Below are 13,440 nucleotides of genomic sequence, written 5' to 3'. Positions count from 1 at the left end.
CTTTTCTGGTCACAAAGGTGTATGAAGATATAAAAGCTGATGATGGCCATGTCCGCTGTCAAGTGGAATTAGCTGATCTGAAAGAATGCAGAGGAGCTATAGAGTCCTGAAGGTATCTGAGTGCTTGATTCCAGCCATTCCTGAGGCTAGGTCCACTCTTACACTTCCCTCAGCTTTGTTATATAAACCAATAAATCCTCTTAAGTGCAGAAGCTAGCCAAAGTTGAAGCTGTGTTATTTCCAACCAGAGTCCTGATTGATATATTATTGTATTTAATGCAATGAATATATGCTGAATGCCTACTATGCTCAAGACACTGAGCTTTGTTTTATAGAAGAAAGTAAGACCCAGTGTTAGGAAAACAGTTCTCCAAAAACATGAAAAGTGCAATGATGGAGCTAGGACTAGATCCCCCATCTATTGCTAATCACTGAATTTCATTTCTAACAGTGCCAAATAATAGAATCTAGATCACAAGCATGAGGTCAAAAGACACTGTCTTCAATCCACGCTTATAAATCATGCCTATATCCTAAATATATTGATATGCTCATGCTCTTGGATAGGAGACTAATCAGAGAGAAGAGCATAAAAGTTTAAGAACAAATTTCACCTCCTTCCATGAGCTTAACTCATTTGTGCCAGTTTTGTATGTGGAAAATAATACCTTAGTGAAGTCAGAGTACTAGTATCCTAAATTTGAGCCTACACTCAGCCAAATAAGCCACAATGGCCTTCATTCATTATTACTTTTACCTTTATTTACAGAGGGAAACAAGCATTTAGAAATATCATAATTAACCAGTTTCTCAAACTTAAAATATATTTTGTCAAAAATCTAAAAATTTTCAATCTAAAATTTATTTAAAGAATGACAATTTAATCCTGAATTTAAAAAATCTGACATTAATGGTTTTTTTCTAAGTCATTTTCCAGAGGAGATTTAAAGTGATTTTCATATTCTTTCCATTTTATTTTCCACAGATGAACTAAGTTGTTAGTACCATTTTTGGTAAAGAGGAAAATGTGTACTGAAATAATAACTTGCATGCCAGCCATAGTGAAACTCTGATTCAATTTGCAGCAGTGATTTCATCACCAAGAGTAGGGGATAAAACAGCAATGTGTGTAACTCAACCACAAAAAGTTCAGTCATACCACCTCCAGCCATGATCTCATTAGGTCTCATAATGTAAGAGGGATGGAGGCCTTCAAATTAAACACAGGTGCCCAGAGTCACAGCAGTGATTCAGGAGGTGTTGCTGTTTTTTGTTGCACGAGGCCAGGGCCACTCCGCCTTTTTATCCTTCATCCTCTTTTTTATTGCCAACCATCTCTTAACCTAGATGTATCACACTAGCATTTAACTCAGAATGTATGAAAGTAAAAATATTAATTACTCTCCCAGTTTTCCTTCTGACTTTAACTTTGATTTCAGGCTTCACGTTCAGTCCCTGCTGCATCTTTGTTGCTCATCAAGTCCTCCTTTCTCACGTCACTCTAAAGCATTAAATCACCATCCAGTTATCAAATAGTTTTGCAATTTTACCTCTATATCTACTAGTCCTAGTTTCACCACTCTCCTTTCCAGTTTAAGACAGACTGCTTCCTTCACCTTTACTCTCCATGAACTTGACCCTCTGATGACATTCCCCCTATTTCTCTTTTTTCATCCTCTAGATTCAGTGGTAAAATATGAGCATGAAAATTCTCCCTGAGACTATCAATTGCTGAATTATTATAACCTGAATAGTATAGGGGCTGCTTCTTTCTGAGCTGAAGGTTCAGTGATAAAACTGTCATCCTCATCAGGATGAAGAAGCAATGAAGTTAGTGGGATTCATGTTTGAGTGTCTGAAATGAGTGGCTTGATGCAGCCTGTGTAATCTGATCTAACGTATCTGTACATTTAGAGGACAAACAATAATATTGGGGGAAGGGAATGAGGTGATGGGAGTTGACTTATATGTTTTCTACCTCCTAGGTCTTACATTTTGGAGTTTTATAGAGGACTCTGATGATCTTCTAAACTTAAAATAACAGATTATAGTTGTCCATGAGTATGAGGTGCAATGACTCAAAATAAAAAGATAACTATTAAAGAAAACCTAATCCCTAGGTAAAAATCTCTCTCCAGTCTGACCATCCTTTGGTTCTTTTACTTATAATTCTTATTGTACTTAACACATTTTGCCTTGTATTATTATTTTTATATGTGTTTGCCCAATTACATTGTCCTTAGGAAAAGGAACCCTTTCTTCCAAAGCACAGTGCCTTCCATATTGCAGTTGCTTAAAAAAAAAGTCTTTTAATTCTTGGTCACAGTATTATCACAATGTACTGTACTGAACTGTTTTCACCTTTCTGATTTTTGCAAATTTAAAAATCACAGTAACACACAGGAATTATATTCGGTATCAAAACACTCTTCACATGAGGTCATATATTGAAATATTCTTGCTATTAAAGGACAGCATGATCAAAACTGAACTCTTGGCCTTTCTCTTTGGATTCCAACTCAACATTACTTCCTTTTCTTACAGCAGGGCACAAGTTTCCTATCAGTCATACTCTTTAATATTAACTCCTCCCTTTTCCTTTTCCTAATTATTTCTGCTTATGTCATGAATCCCACCATTTTCATTCAATGACTCTAGAATTCTTGTTTTTTCCCTATCCCTAGTCACCTCACCATCCTGACTACTATACTTTTCCTCATAAAATAGTTGCTGCTCTGACCACATCACTTTTCCCCAGCAAGGCTTCCTCTGGCCTTTTAAGGTATTCCAAATAAACACTATTATTATTATTTCTTTATCAATGCCTCTTTTGTCTTTTCTTCCTAGTCTCCTGTCATTGTCTTTACACAACACAAGGATAAATCTTACTGCCCTCTATTTTTCCATACTCTACTCATAAAGCCTCCAATATGACTAAAGGACATTTAAAATATTTCATTATTTGAAAAGATAATTCTGATTAAAAAATAACATTTAGGGTTTTAAATTAATGATATTGGGAAAACAATAATATTTGAAAATAAATATAGATCCTTTCCTCAAAGCAGGAAAATATATTTCAGATAGATTAGAGCTTACATTAAAAAAAACAAAACAAAAAAACTTTGAAGGTATAATCATAGAGTAAGTAAGACCTTCTTAACATTATACCAATGAAAGAAATAAAAGTTTGATAGTTTTCCTATATAGTATTTAAAAAACTTTTATAAGTAAAAATAGATCATAACACCATAAATAATATGGAAACTATATAACTAGGAAAAATATTTCTGAAAAGAGTTAATATTCTTAATACATTAACAGTTTGTACAAATCAATAACAAAATGATAAACACTTCAGTAGAAAAATGGGACAGGCCATGAAGAGGAAAAGCAAAAAAGAAGTAATACAAATGGCCTCTGAAAGTAATTTTTAAATGTTCAGCCTCACCAGCAATTCTAGCACAAAAAATAAAATAGCAAGGTCTTTTTTCCCTATGAAATAGTTAAAGATTGTTTCAAAAATAATAATACCCAGTGTTGCTCAGTTCAGAGAAATGACAGTCATATACATACTGTTAGTGGGAATATACATTCATACATTCTTTAAGAGACCAATTTGACAGTGTGTCTCAAAGAGTAAAATATAATTCCATTTGAACCAGAAATTTTAATCCTATTCATTTAGCATAAGAACATAATTACAGACAGCAAAGTTTTAGTAGCAAAAGTAGTTAATGCTGTGGAATAGAAAGGGATCAAAAGCTAGAACCCAGACAAAATTGTTCAACAGTGGAAAACCAATTTAAATAAACAATGACATATCTACTAAATGTTGTAGACGATGTTTAATGTTCAGAACAACATAATGTTCAATATGTGGAGAACTGACTACAAAGCATCATAAATAATATAACACCGTTTTTTATGTACACGTGCCTATGCAGACACAGAAAAAAGATGAAATATATAGGTCAAAATATTAACAGTGGTCTTACAAGTATTATAAGTATCTTTTTAGTTTCTTCTTTCTACTTACCTGCATTTAAAAAATTTTATGCTTTAATATGTGTTACAAAAACCAAATATGGTTATCAATTGTCATCTGAAAAAAATTCTTCCACACTCATTTAAAGTCTTATTGAATTCAGTAGTCCTTCAGTGAGCCTTATCTCTGTAATACCCATGTCTACTGGGAATCTTATTACATATGACAACCATTCTAAATGATTAAGATTTCCTTTTTCATAGTTTGAATTCAGAAAGAAGAAACCAAAAAGACACTTATAATACTTGTAAGACCACTGTTAATATTTTGATCTATATATTTCTATCTTTTTCAAATTCCATTCTCTCACCTCCATACCACGAAAGAAGTTAGGAAGTAACTTTTTAGTTCAGAACTACAAAAGGAAGGGAAATACAAAACGATTTTAATTGTGTAGGCTAATCCTAGTATGTCAATTATCCTTAAAGTGTTAAAAAAAACCTCCCATGTAATATCCAAGCACATAATATATGGGATGAACTGACCAACCACTGAAGTCTCAAAGGATATTTGCATAGCATTTGAACTTAAACAAATAAAAAGCGGAGGCCAAAACAGAACAGGTATGAGCAGTCCCACTCTGATGCCTTAAATGGCTGATCGTGACAAATGTAACAATTAAAGACCTGAGTGTCGGGGGTATTATCTTAATGGGTTGCGGCTCACAATTACATGAAAATATGCTTAAGTTATTGGAAACATTAGAAAATATCTTGTGGCTTTTGAGTATCCCTTTGTTTTATATAGTTTTTCAGTTTCTCTTGAGATAAATTTTAAAATAAAATTAGCAGAAGAAAGGAAAATACAAAACCAAATATCTTTATAATACATATCATAGGTTGTATTTCTATACTTTCTCATGTCTGGGTTTATGCTTTAACCATATTTGGGACCTGAATTCTTTATCTACTGTAAGTCCCAGGTTTTTGTGTCTCCACTTTTAGAAAAAGGATTATTTCATTTTAGAGCTTTCCTATCTAGTTCTAGAGAACTTGGAATACACAAATTCATTTGCCTACTCTCTTTTTCTTTATAAATTTCATGTTGGGATAATTAGCTAACCTGGGGGATAATGGTTACTCATTTCTCAAACAAGAATGAAATGCCATTCACGTTTTGTCTTGGGGTTGTCAATCAGGCAAAATCCCTACAAAGATCAGTATTTCCAGGATTAACTCAGCATCTTTGTCCTTTTTCACATAATTATCGCCTTTTGCTCAGTCAAGAAACCTTTCTGTTCTTACAAAGTGTAGCCCACTGACAGCAGGTCTCGTATTTTTAAATTTTAATTTTTAAAAAGTCATCATTAAGCTGGATGGGCTCTCTTCTTGTGCCTCCCTTTACAGTGAGTTGTAACTGCTACATTAATCAACAGAAAGGGACTGAGGTACACCTCTAGGCCTGTGCTCAACACTCAGAAGACAGGATGCCTTAGGATGACAGAACTTAAAACTGGGGCAGCAAATTAAAGCACTGATAATTCCATTACAGAATATTTCTAAATCATTTAAAAAGCCTTTAAGCCTTTGGGATAAATATCTGGAAAAGACAGGACTGCACACCCATCTACTGTATTTTACTGAGTCTAAGACCCATTATTTTATGTACCATTAAAGAAAAATAATGCCGACTATTGATGTAAGAGACCATCAACTGCAAAATGAATCTAATGTTAGAGATGTTAAATTGCCAAAGATATGTGCTTTAGAATTAATGAAATATGACAACTGCCAGCACTATGCCAGGATCAACTTATTGAAGGTCCTGCTTTAAAGGGGTTAATTACTAAATCCTATGGATAAATAGGAATCAAAATTCCGCCATCTGTGAGGTTTTACCCTCTTTCTCAGCCTAATTTATTTATATCATATAAATGCATGTTTCCAAATAAGAATATCTAATGTTTTCCTCTTTGTACTTCAAGAAAATAATTCTCACTTCTTTCTCTTACTTACTCAGGTGGGCAGGGCTCAGTGTTGCAGGTTCTTTGATTTTCAGGTGGCTTACTATCGGGGTCACAGTAATTGTTCTGGACAATGGAGTTGTCATCCAACCTTTTACAGACCACCTCCTGTCTTTGGACACCTTGAGAAAAGGAGGACATCATTAATTGAAGAGTAGTTTACCTTCCAGTAAGTTAGGTATGCATAGCTTTCCTCTGTGGGCAATCAACCTCACTGGATCGCTGCTGTCTTATCTGTTCCAGAAACACTTGACTGCTTCTCTAAAAAGGAGAGAAGTCCTGGTCATTATATTGCAAATTTAGGCAAAATTATTGTTCTCATACTTAGAAACATAACTGTTTTCAAGTTCAGAAAAGAAACTATTGATAATTTTAAACAATTAGTATTACCATTTGTATAATTCTTCTTCATGCTTTCCTTTAAAAAAAGAAACTTTATTTTCCCAAAATATCATCAGATAAAATGTATGAATATACATTTCAATGCAAAACAATGGTTGTATATCTATTTAAAAACAAAACATTAGGGACAAATTTACTTTTTAAAATTTTGTAGGACAAATCCAATCAATTTAGTCTTTGTTAGGAACACATAACATTCACACATTTCATTTTTTCCCCTTCCACTTATAGATTTATTTCTCTGAAAGCCCACAGAGTCTAGAATTTAGAGACTGCAGTGAGCCTCTTTGGACTGCAACCCATTAGTAATCTGTTTGCTTTAATAGAGTTGGCCCTTGTTGATTATATACCACTGTCAAACAGATATACACATATTCCATTAAATATTAACTTACAAAATACTTATTCTTAAAAATTGGTCTATGTAAACTGTTTGCCACAGCTAAAAATATTCTCATAAAATTTGTAAACTTCTAAATATATGTTTATTATTTATTGGCAAAGATATCCACCACAACTTGCTCACATTTCACAAAATACGAAGACACACACAAACACACTCTTATTTGTAAACACGCCTGGTGAATAGACTTTACGCAGATTCATTTTCTCTTCAGTGTGGAGGAATCAAAAGAAGCAGAGACAGGTATATCAAGGTCTCAGAGAGAAGTCAATCTACAGGACAATGCTAAATGTTTCAGATCCTACAAAGGTAGCAGCTTACTCCTGGAATTGAAAATAAAAGCACAAACTAAGCTATCCCCCTACCTACTCACCCCATCTCTATAACCAGGTAGGTTAAATTACCCAGAACCAGTTGTAAAATCAGTATTAGCAGTATCCAGGAAACTATAGCTTCATACCTAGCTAGCCCCACACAAATCTTCAGTTTTTCTTTTTTTTTCTCAGTTGCTTTTAATAGTGGCCTAAAGAAAAGAGTTTGACCCCAAATTAGGGAAATCAATGTGAAACAGGGCCATTCGGTGAAGGAAACTATCACCTAAAGAGCTATGCACCAAATGCTTCCCCAAGGACCCTTAAACATCACGGGACACCTGCAGGTGGGAGTGCCTCAGTCATGTTTTGCACACTTTTAACTGAGCCCTTTGAATTTAAAGATAGGGAAATCTTTTTCCCTGATGGGGAAAACCATTAAGTCCCATAGCCTTCATGATGGTGGTGAGCAGATGAAGACGGTATATTTTATTACTTGCAGTGACCCAAGGCTCTTGCTGATTAAGTTTTTCAGTTTTCCTAAATTTGGGGGTTTAAAACATAGCCAAACAACCTACTGGCAAAATGTCTCATAGTATGTGTTATATTCATTCCTTCCCAACCCCTTGAATAGGCCAAACATCTCAGTTTATGTGACAACAGTTTGGAATTTTTAAACTATTAAACTTTAGATTCTTGAGGGAAGAATGATTCACATCAGGCATAGCTTTGACCCATTCACAGATGTTCCACAATATTCACCAGATATCTCTTCATTGTGTCATGTCAGTGGGCAGATAACTAAGTCCATGTGATTCATCTAGACAAAAACCTCTATTATTAGTCATAGGATTCAACTACCAACTGCCACAGTGGCTCAGAATAACCGTCTACCCAGGTTTAATACTTGTTTCTATCAGGGACCATCAGAGCATGGTTATTTTTTTAAAGTCATTCAAATATGATTACACTTGGAGGGGGAGACTCAAAACATCCACTTACACAAAGGCCTTACAACTTTAGCCAACTTTTATAAATACATTTATAATATTAATTAAAAAATATATGGCTTCCCTGGTGGTGTAGAGATTAAGAATCCGCCTGCCAATGTAGCAGACATGGGTTCAAGCTCTGGTCCGGTAAGATCCCACATGCTGTGGAGCAACTAAGCCCATGCGCCACAACTACTGAGCCTGAGTGCTACAACTACTGAAGCCCATGCACCTAGAGCCCATGCTCCACAACAAGAGAAGCCACCACAATGAGAAGCCTGGGCACCACAAAGAAGAGCAGCCCCCGATCGCTGCAACTAGAGAAAGTCTGCGCACAGCAATGAAAACCCAATGCAGCCAAAAATAAATAAATAAATAAATAAATTTATTTAAAAAAATGATTATAGCAGGGGGTGTGGGGTGGGGGATGAATTGAGAGATTGGAATTGCCATGTATACATTACTAATAAGGAAAAAATATCAAATTGTATACTTTAAATATATGCAGCTTATTGTATGTCAATTGTATCTCAATAAAAGTTCTTAAAGAAAAAAAAGATTATACTTGCAATAAGAAAGCTGGCATTCAATCTAATATTTTGGTTGTTTTTCAGAAAAAAATAAATTTTTTATTTTTTATTTTATTTTATTGAGGGAGGATAAACATTTTCAATACTACAAAATGGAACTGACATTGCTTTATATCAGTGGCAGAAACATCAATTCAGTCTCTACAGGTTAAGATAAAATTCTACTTCTTTTAAAAATCTTAGAAATGTTGTTTGGTAATAATGACATTAGTTTTTAAAAGCAGTCTTTAATATAGAAACAATTTGAATCACAGGTGACATTACTTATTAGAGGTAAGACTTACATTTGATTTTGAGATAAATTCTAGCCGTGTATGATCTTGAAAAAATTCAGCTACGTAACATTTACTGTTAAAAAAAATTGGAAACTACACAAAACCAGAAAGAACAAAGTAAAAATTATCCACAATCTCATATCTTTGCTCTGGACCTTTATTTTTAAGGCTATTTTGTTCTTTGGTGGAATCCAGTAATTCATTAAAAATTATATAGTACACAAACTAAAAATGCCAGCTAAATATGGTTGGCAAGTAATTCATTCATGCACTCATCCATTCATTCATTCAACTGAATACTAGGCACTGTACTTCTTATGCGTTATTGAGCTAAGTGCTCAGAATTACAAATAGACTTAATTTTGTCATGCCTCTCAGACTCCTTAAAAACTAGAATTTAGGATATCTGGGGGTGCATTTCTGTTTCATAATTTCAGAATACTATCTTTTATGAAGTAAAAGCTAAAGTCCTTGAATAAGCAGCTGAGATAACTGTATTTTAAAAAGATGCATTTTCCTTGCATTCATCTTTTATTAATTTTCTTCTAAAATGTCATATTAGATAGCGTGGTATTTCACACTCAAGAACTATACCAGTAATCTATTTCCAAATCTTCCTAAAATGCTGAACTATCTTCCTTCAACAGCACAAATCTCCTTCCAACTTTTACCCACCCACACTTGGCAGTTTTACAGATTTTTTTTTTTTAAGTCAGTAGCAACAGGATAACTATCTAAACCAATGGACCTAATTGGATGGATTTTTCAACACATACTTTTGGATTAAGGAAAATGCAGCTTTTAGCTTTAGAAAATAAAGATCAACTGGAAATAATCTAAATTAAGTCAACAAGAGAAATGATTGAGTTTAGGATCTTTTTATGTGATCAACCCTCTTGTACATAGCTTCTTTTAAAGTAATCTGTAAAACATTGCTAAGAAGTTGATTTAAACCCTTTTGGGAATAATTACACCCAGTTATACAAAACCACTATGCTTTCAAATCTAAAGACATTTAGTTTATAACCCAAAACATAAAATGTCCATGTGACCAGTCAGTATGTGCCTAATAGAAAACAAAATTCTGGTGGTTTAATGCCCATATCCCCTGGAGATATGCAGATGTTCAACAGAATTTAATTGGTCAGACTTAAAATTGCACTAATTGTACTTTATTCTTAAACACCTGAAGTTACTGGCATGCAAATTCTATGCTTAATTCTGTTTTTAAATGCAATTCCTCTTCCTGCTTAAAAAAAAACTTTAATGGTTTCATACTGCAAAATTAAAGTACAAGGATGCCATTACCAGGACTTCCCTGGTGGTGCAGTGGTTAAGACTCTGTGCTGCCAATGCAGGAGGCCTGGGTTCGATCCCTGCTCAGGGAACTAGACCCCACATGCATGCTGCAATGGAGTTTGCATGCCACAACTAAGGAGCCCGTGTGCTGTGACTAAGGAGCCAGTGAGCCACAACTAAGGAGCCCTCGAGCTGCAACTAAGGAGCCAGTGGTCTGCAGCTAAGACCCAGTGCAATCAAATAAATAAATAAATAAATAAATAAATATTTAAAAAATATATCATTAGCAATATATATTTATTTTTAACTCAAACAGGGTGTATCCTGTTTAGCCTTTTAATTTGCTTATCATTTTTGTTCTTTTCCAAAGAAAACCATGGAAATGTAACCCTTATTTTTAGCTTGGAAGTTTAAATTTGTCAGATCTTATATTTAATTTCTGCCAATAGTTAAAAGTTACAGATGATCTACTTGCCCATCAAAGGTTCTGTTGTCCAATGGGAGGAAGGAGTACCCAACTTCAATCACTGCTCAAGCTACACATGAAGAAATGGCATTTAGTATTTTGAAATAGCATATACCATAGGAAGATGAGCAAAAAGTCCACCAAGCTGCAAGTGAGTCCTATATGGAATCCTTCATCTGCATGCTTACTCTAGGAAAAGGATGGTTCAAGAATATAAGGTCTTTTGCTCAGTAGCTACAGTCCTAGGGCCAATCCTGAGTGAAGACTTTAGAGACCATTCCTCCTCTTCATTTCTTGTCTCCTTTTCAGTCCCTCTTCTACCACTCTTACAAGCTGCTCAATGTTTTCATGTCCCATCTCTCTTCTTTTAGATAATTAAATAATTTTATAAATTAATGTATAACAATATTTAGCAATTCATTGCTTTTCATCAACTCATTGAATGGGCAGCTCATCATTTTAAAAGTAGAGAGAGGGCACTTAATGTACAGAAATTACCACTTGAATTTCATTTGAAAGAGTGATATGTATTAAACCAAGAAGGATGTGGGAGAGGTTAAGGGAAAGATCTTCTAGGTCTTCTCAAATCTACTCATAAGAACCAGCATTTCAGTCCTAGACCATTCAACTGGCAAGTGAGCAGTCTATAACTACATGTAAGTCAGCAAGGGAAAGAAAGAGAGGAAAAGTGCAACTTTGGGATTGATGGACTAATCAACATCTAGATAACTTAACCTAGTGGCAAAGCACATCTTATCTACCCAAGGAACAGTTTTCTGAAGAAGAGGAGGAAAACAGTTAATAAGTCAGAGCTTATAGTAAAAATGTGGTTGGTGGCTAAGGCAACAATTTGCTTAACCACAGCATCCAAAGTAGCTAGGAACCAAGACAACACTACATGGCCACAGTATACAGAGCATATGGCCAACAAAATTAATTTAATCTAAATCTTTGATGCAGATAGCATCCAGAGAGCAAAAAGTGCCAGGAAAAAAAATGTCTCTCTGCTCTGCCTTTCACAGCTGGAATCTGGCTGCTGTGCTGTGTGATTATTGGCCAGACATAAGCATTTGTAGGGCAGAGCAAAGCCCATCTGCCTTGGATCTAACAGCTGGCATCAGGGTACCAATCAGCTCCACCCATTTGCTTCCTTCTTCTGAAGAGCCTCCTGCTAGTTTTTAACCTTCCAAAAGTTTTCTTTCTCTGCCTTCCAGTGTCTTCCCTTCTGTCTCAAGCAAAATTAAATGTCCCAAGGAAGCAGGATTAAGAAAAAGAAAATGCAGCTCTAAAAATACTTATTTTTCTGGAGCAACTTCTTTTGGTGATGGTAAGGTAGGGTGGAGCATACATATACTGCATTCATTTGAAATCACAGTATCCCTGGAGGGAATTCCTGCGACTCATTATAAATTAACAGTAATCCCTTCCATGGAAAGTGTCTAACTTAATTTAACTAACTGAATTCCTACTAAGTCTAAGTCATGGGTTTTCATTATCATAAGGGGGAAAATGAGTGAGACAGACTTAACCTCAATGAGATTACATTAATAATGAAGGGAGGGGATATGGCAAATACCATTATCATTATATTATTGGAAGCTACCTTATTTAATAAGATAACGCATTTTCAGATCTAATATTTTTAATTTTATAGTTCCATTATTTTGTTATGTTGCTGTCTGATTTCTCTTTCCTTGATCTTCATGGATCTTAAGAACTCTTTTCATAGCCAAATGTCTATGATGTAATTCCCTTTCACTTTATCTTATATTTTTTTTTTCTCACTCCAACTTTTGCCATGTTTAGCTACTACCTCTTTTGAGTTCTAGGCGGTTTAGGTAGATGACCTAAGGCAAGTTTTCTTCTCCTTTGTAAAATGAGACCAAAAAATTAGATGATTTTTAATGTTCCTTCCAGATTCAAAATTCTATGAAAGTTGTCTTCTCTTTTTTCCTCTACAATTCAATTGTTCATTTCCACCCCCTTCTATGTCTGCTTTTCCCTTGTACTCTACAGAATTATGTCTGGAAAACAGGCATTTGTTAGATTCCATTTGGTTTTGAGTCTTGTTTCAGTGTCTCAGTTCTTAGCAGTGTGAGGTACGTATCAAAGGGGTTAGACATGTCAAGAAGCAGAACACCAACCAGAAATAGGACTTTGTGAGAGACAAGTATCCTAATATAAAGAATTAACCCATAATTATACTAAAAAGGAGTTTCCATGAACTTTAGTAGGAGCTTATTTGTTTTGGGTATTTCATTAAAAATTTTAGAGGAATGATGCTGGAGTACAAGGAGGTCTTGAGCTTCTTCTACATATTGTGATGGATTTATTACCAATAAAGAAGCTTTTTTAAAATTATATATAAAATCCTTTTTCTTGGAACCAAGGGTAAATATTTCAGATTTGAATTATAATAATGACACAATCATAAACCAGCTGTATAGTTTTTAAACTAAAATCTTAATTTTGTTTAGATAAAAAAATGGGAATAGTAATATCATAAGATCCTATAAAATCAGGGTGATGATGCTTATCGTTATAAGAAACTTTATTTTTTCCAAAAGTATTTTATGCATAATACTTTGTGATGACTGTCAAAAATGAGATTTAAGACAAAATTTCTGTGAAGTGAAACATGACCTGTGATGCATAGATCATTAACACAATAGGAATGCACTTAAACTTTGG

General features: G+C 34.4%; 1 protein-coding gene across 4 annotated transcripts in view; it reads right to left on the bottom strand.

The window, feature by feature from the left end:
* Nucleotides 1–13,440, bottom strand: part of ADAMTS6 (ADAM metallopeptidase with thrombospondin type 1 motif 6) — a 277,799-nt gene that overhangs the window by 26,495 nt on the left and 237,864 nt on the right. For all 4 annotated transcript variants that reach the window (XR_009054769.1, XM_057742536.1, XM_057742554.1 and 1 more), the window contains one exon: nt 6,004–6,133. Coding sequence is in view for 3 of the 4 variants with exons in the window: in XM_057742536.1 (XP_057598519.1) it covers nt 6,004–6,133 (130 nt within the window). In the remaining variant the exon portion in view is untranslated. The remainder of the gene's footprint in view (nt 1–6,003; nt 6,134–13,440) is intronic.

This window comes from Hippopotamus amphibius, chromosome 1 (genome assembly GCF_030028045.1).
Source record: "Hippopotamus amphibius kiboko isolate mHipAmp2 chromosome 1, mHipAmp2.hap2, whole genome shotgun sequence".
In the NCBI taxonomy this organism is placed as follows: domain Eukaryota; kingdom Metazoa; phylum Chordata; class Mammalia; order Artiodactyla; family Hippopotamidae; genus Hippopotamus; species Hippopotamus amphibius.
Note: the sequence above shows the minus strand (reverse complement) of the source record. Positions and strands in the feature narration are given on the sequence as shown.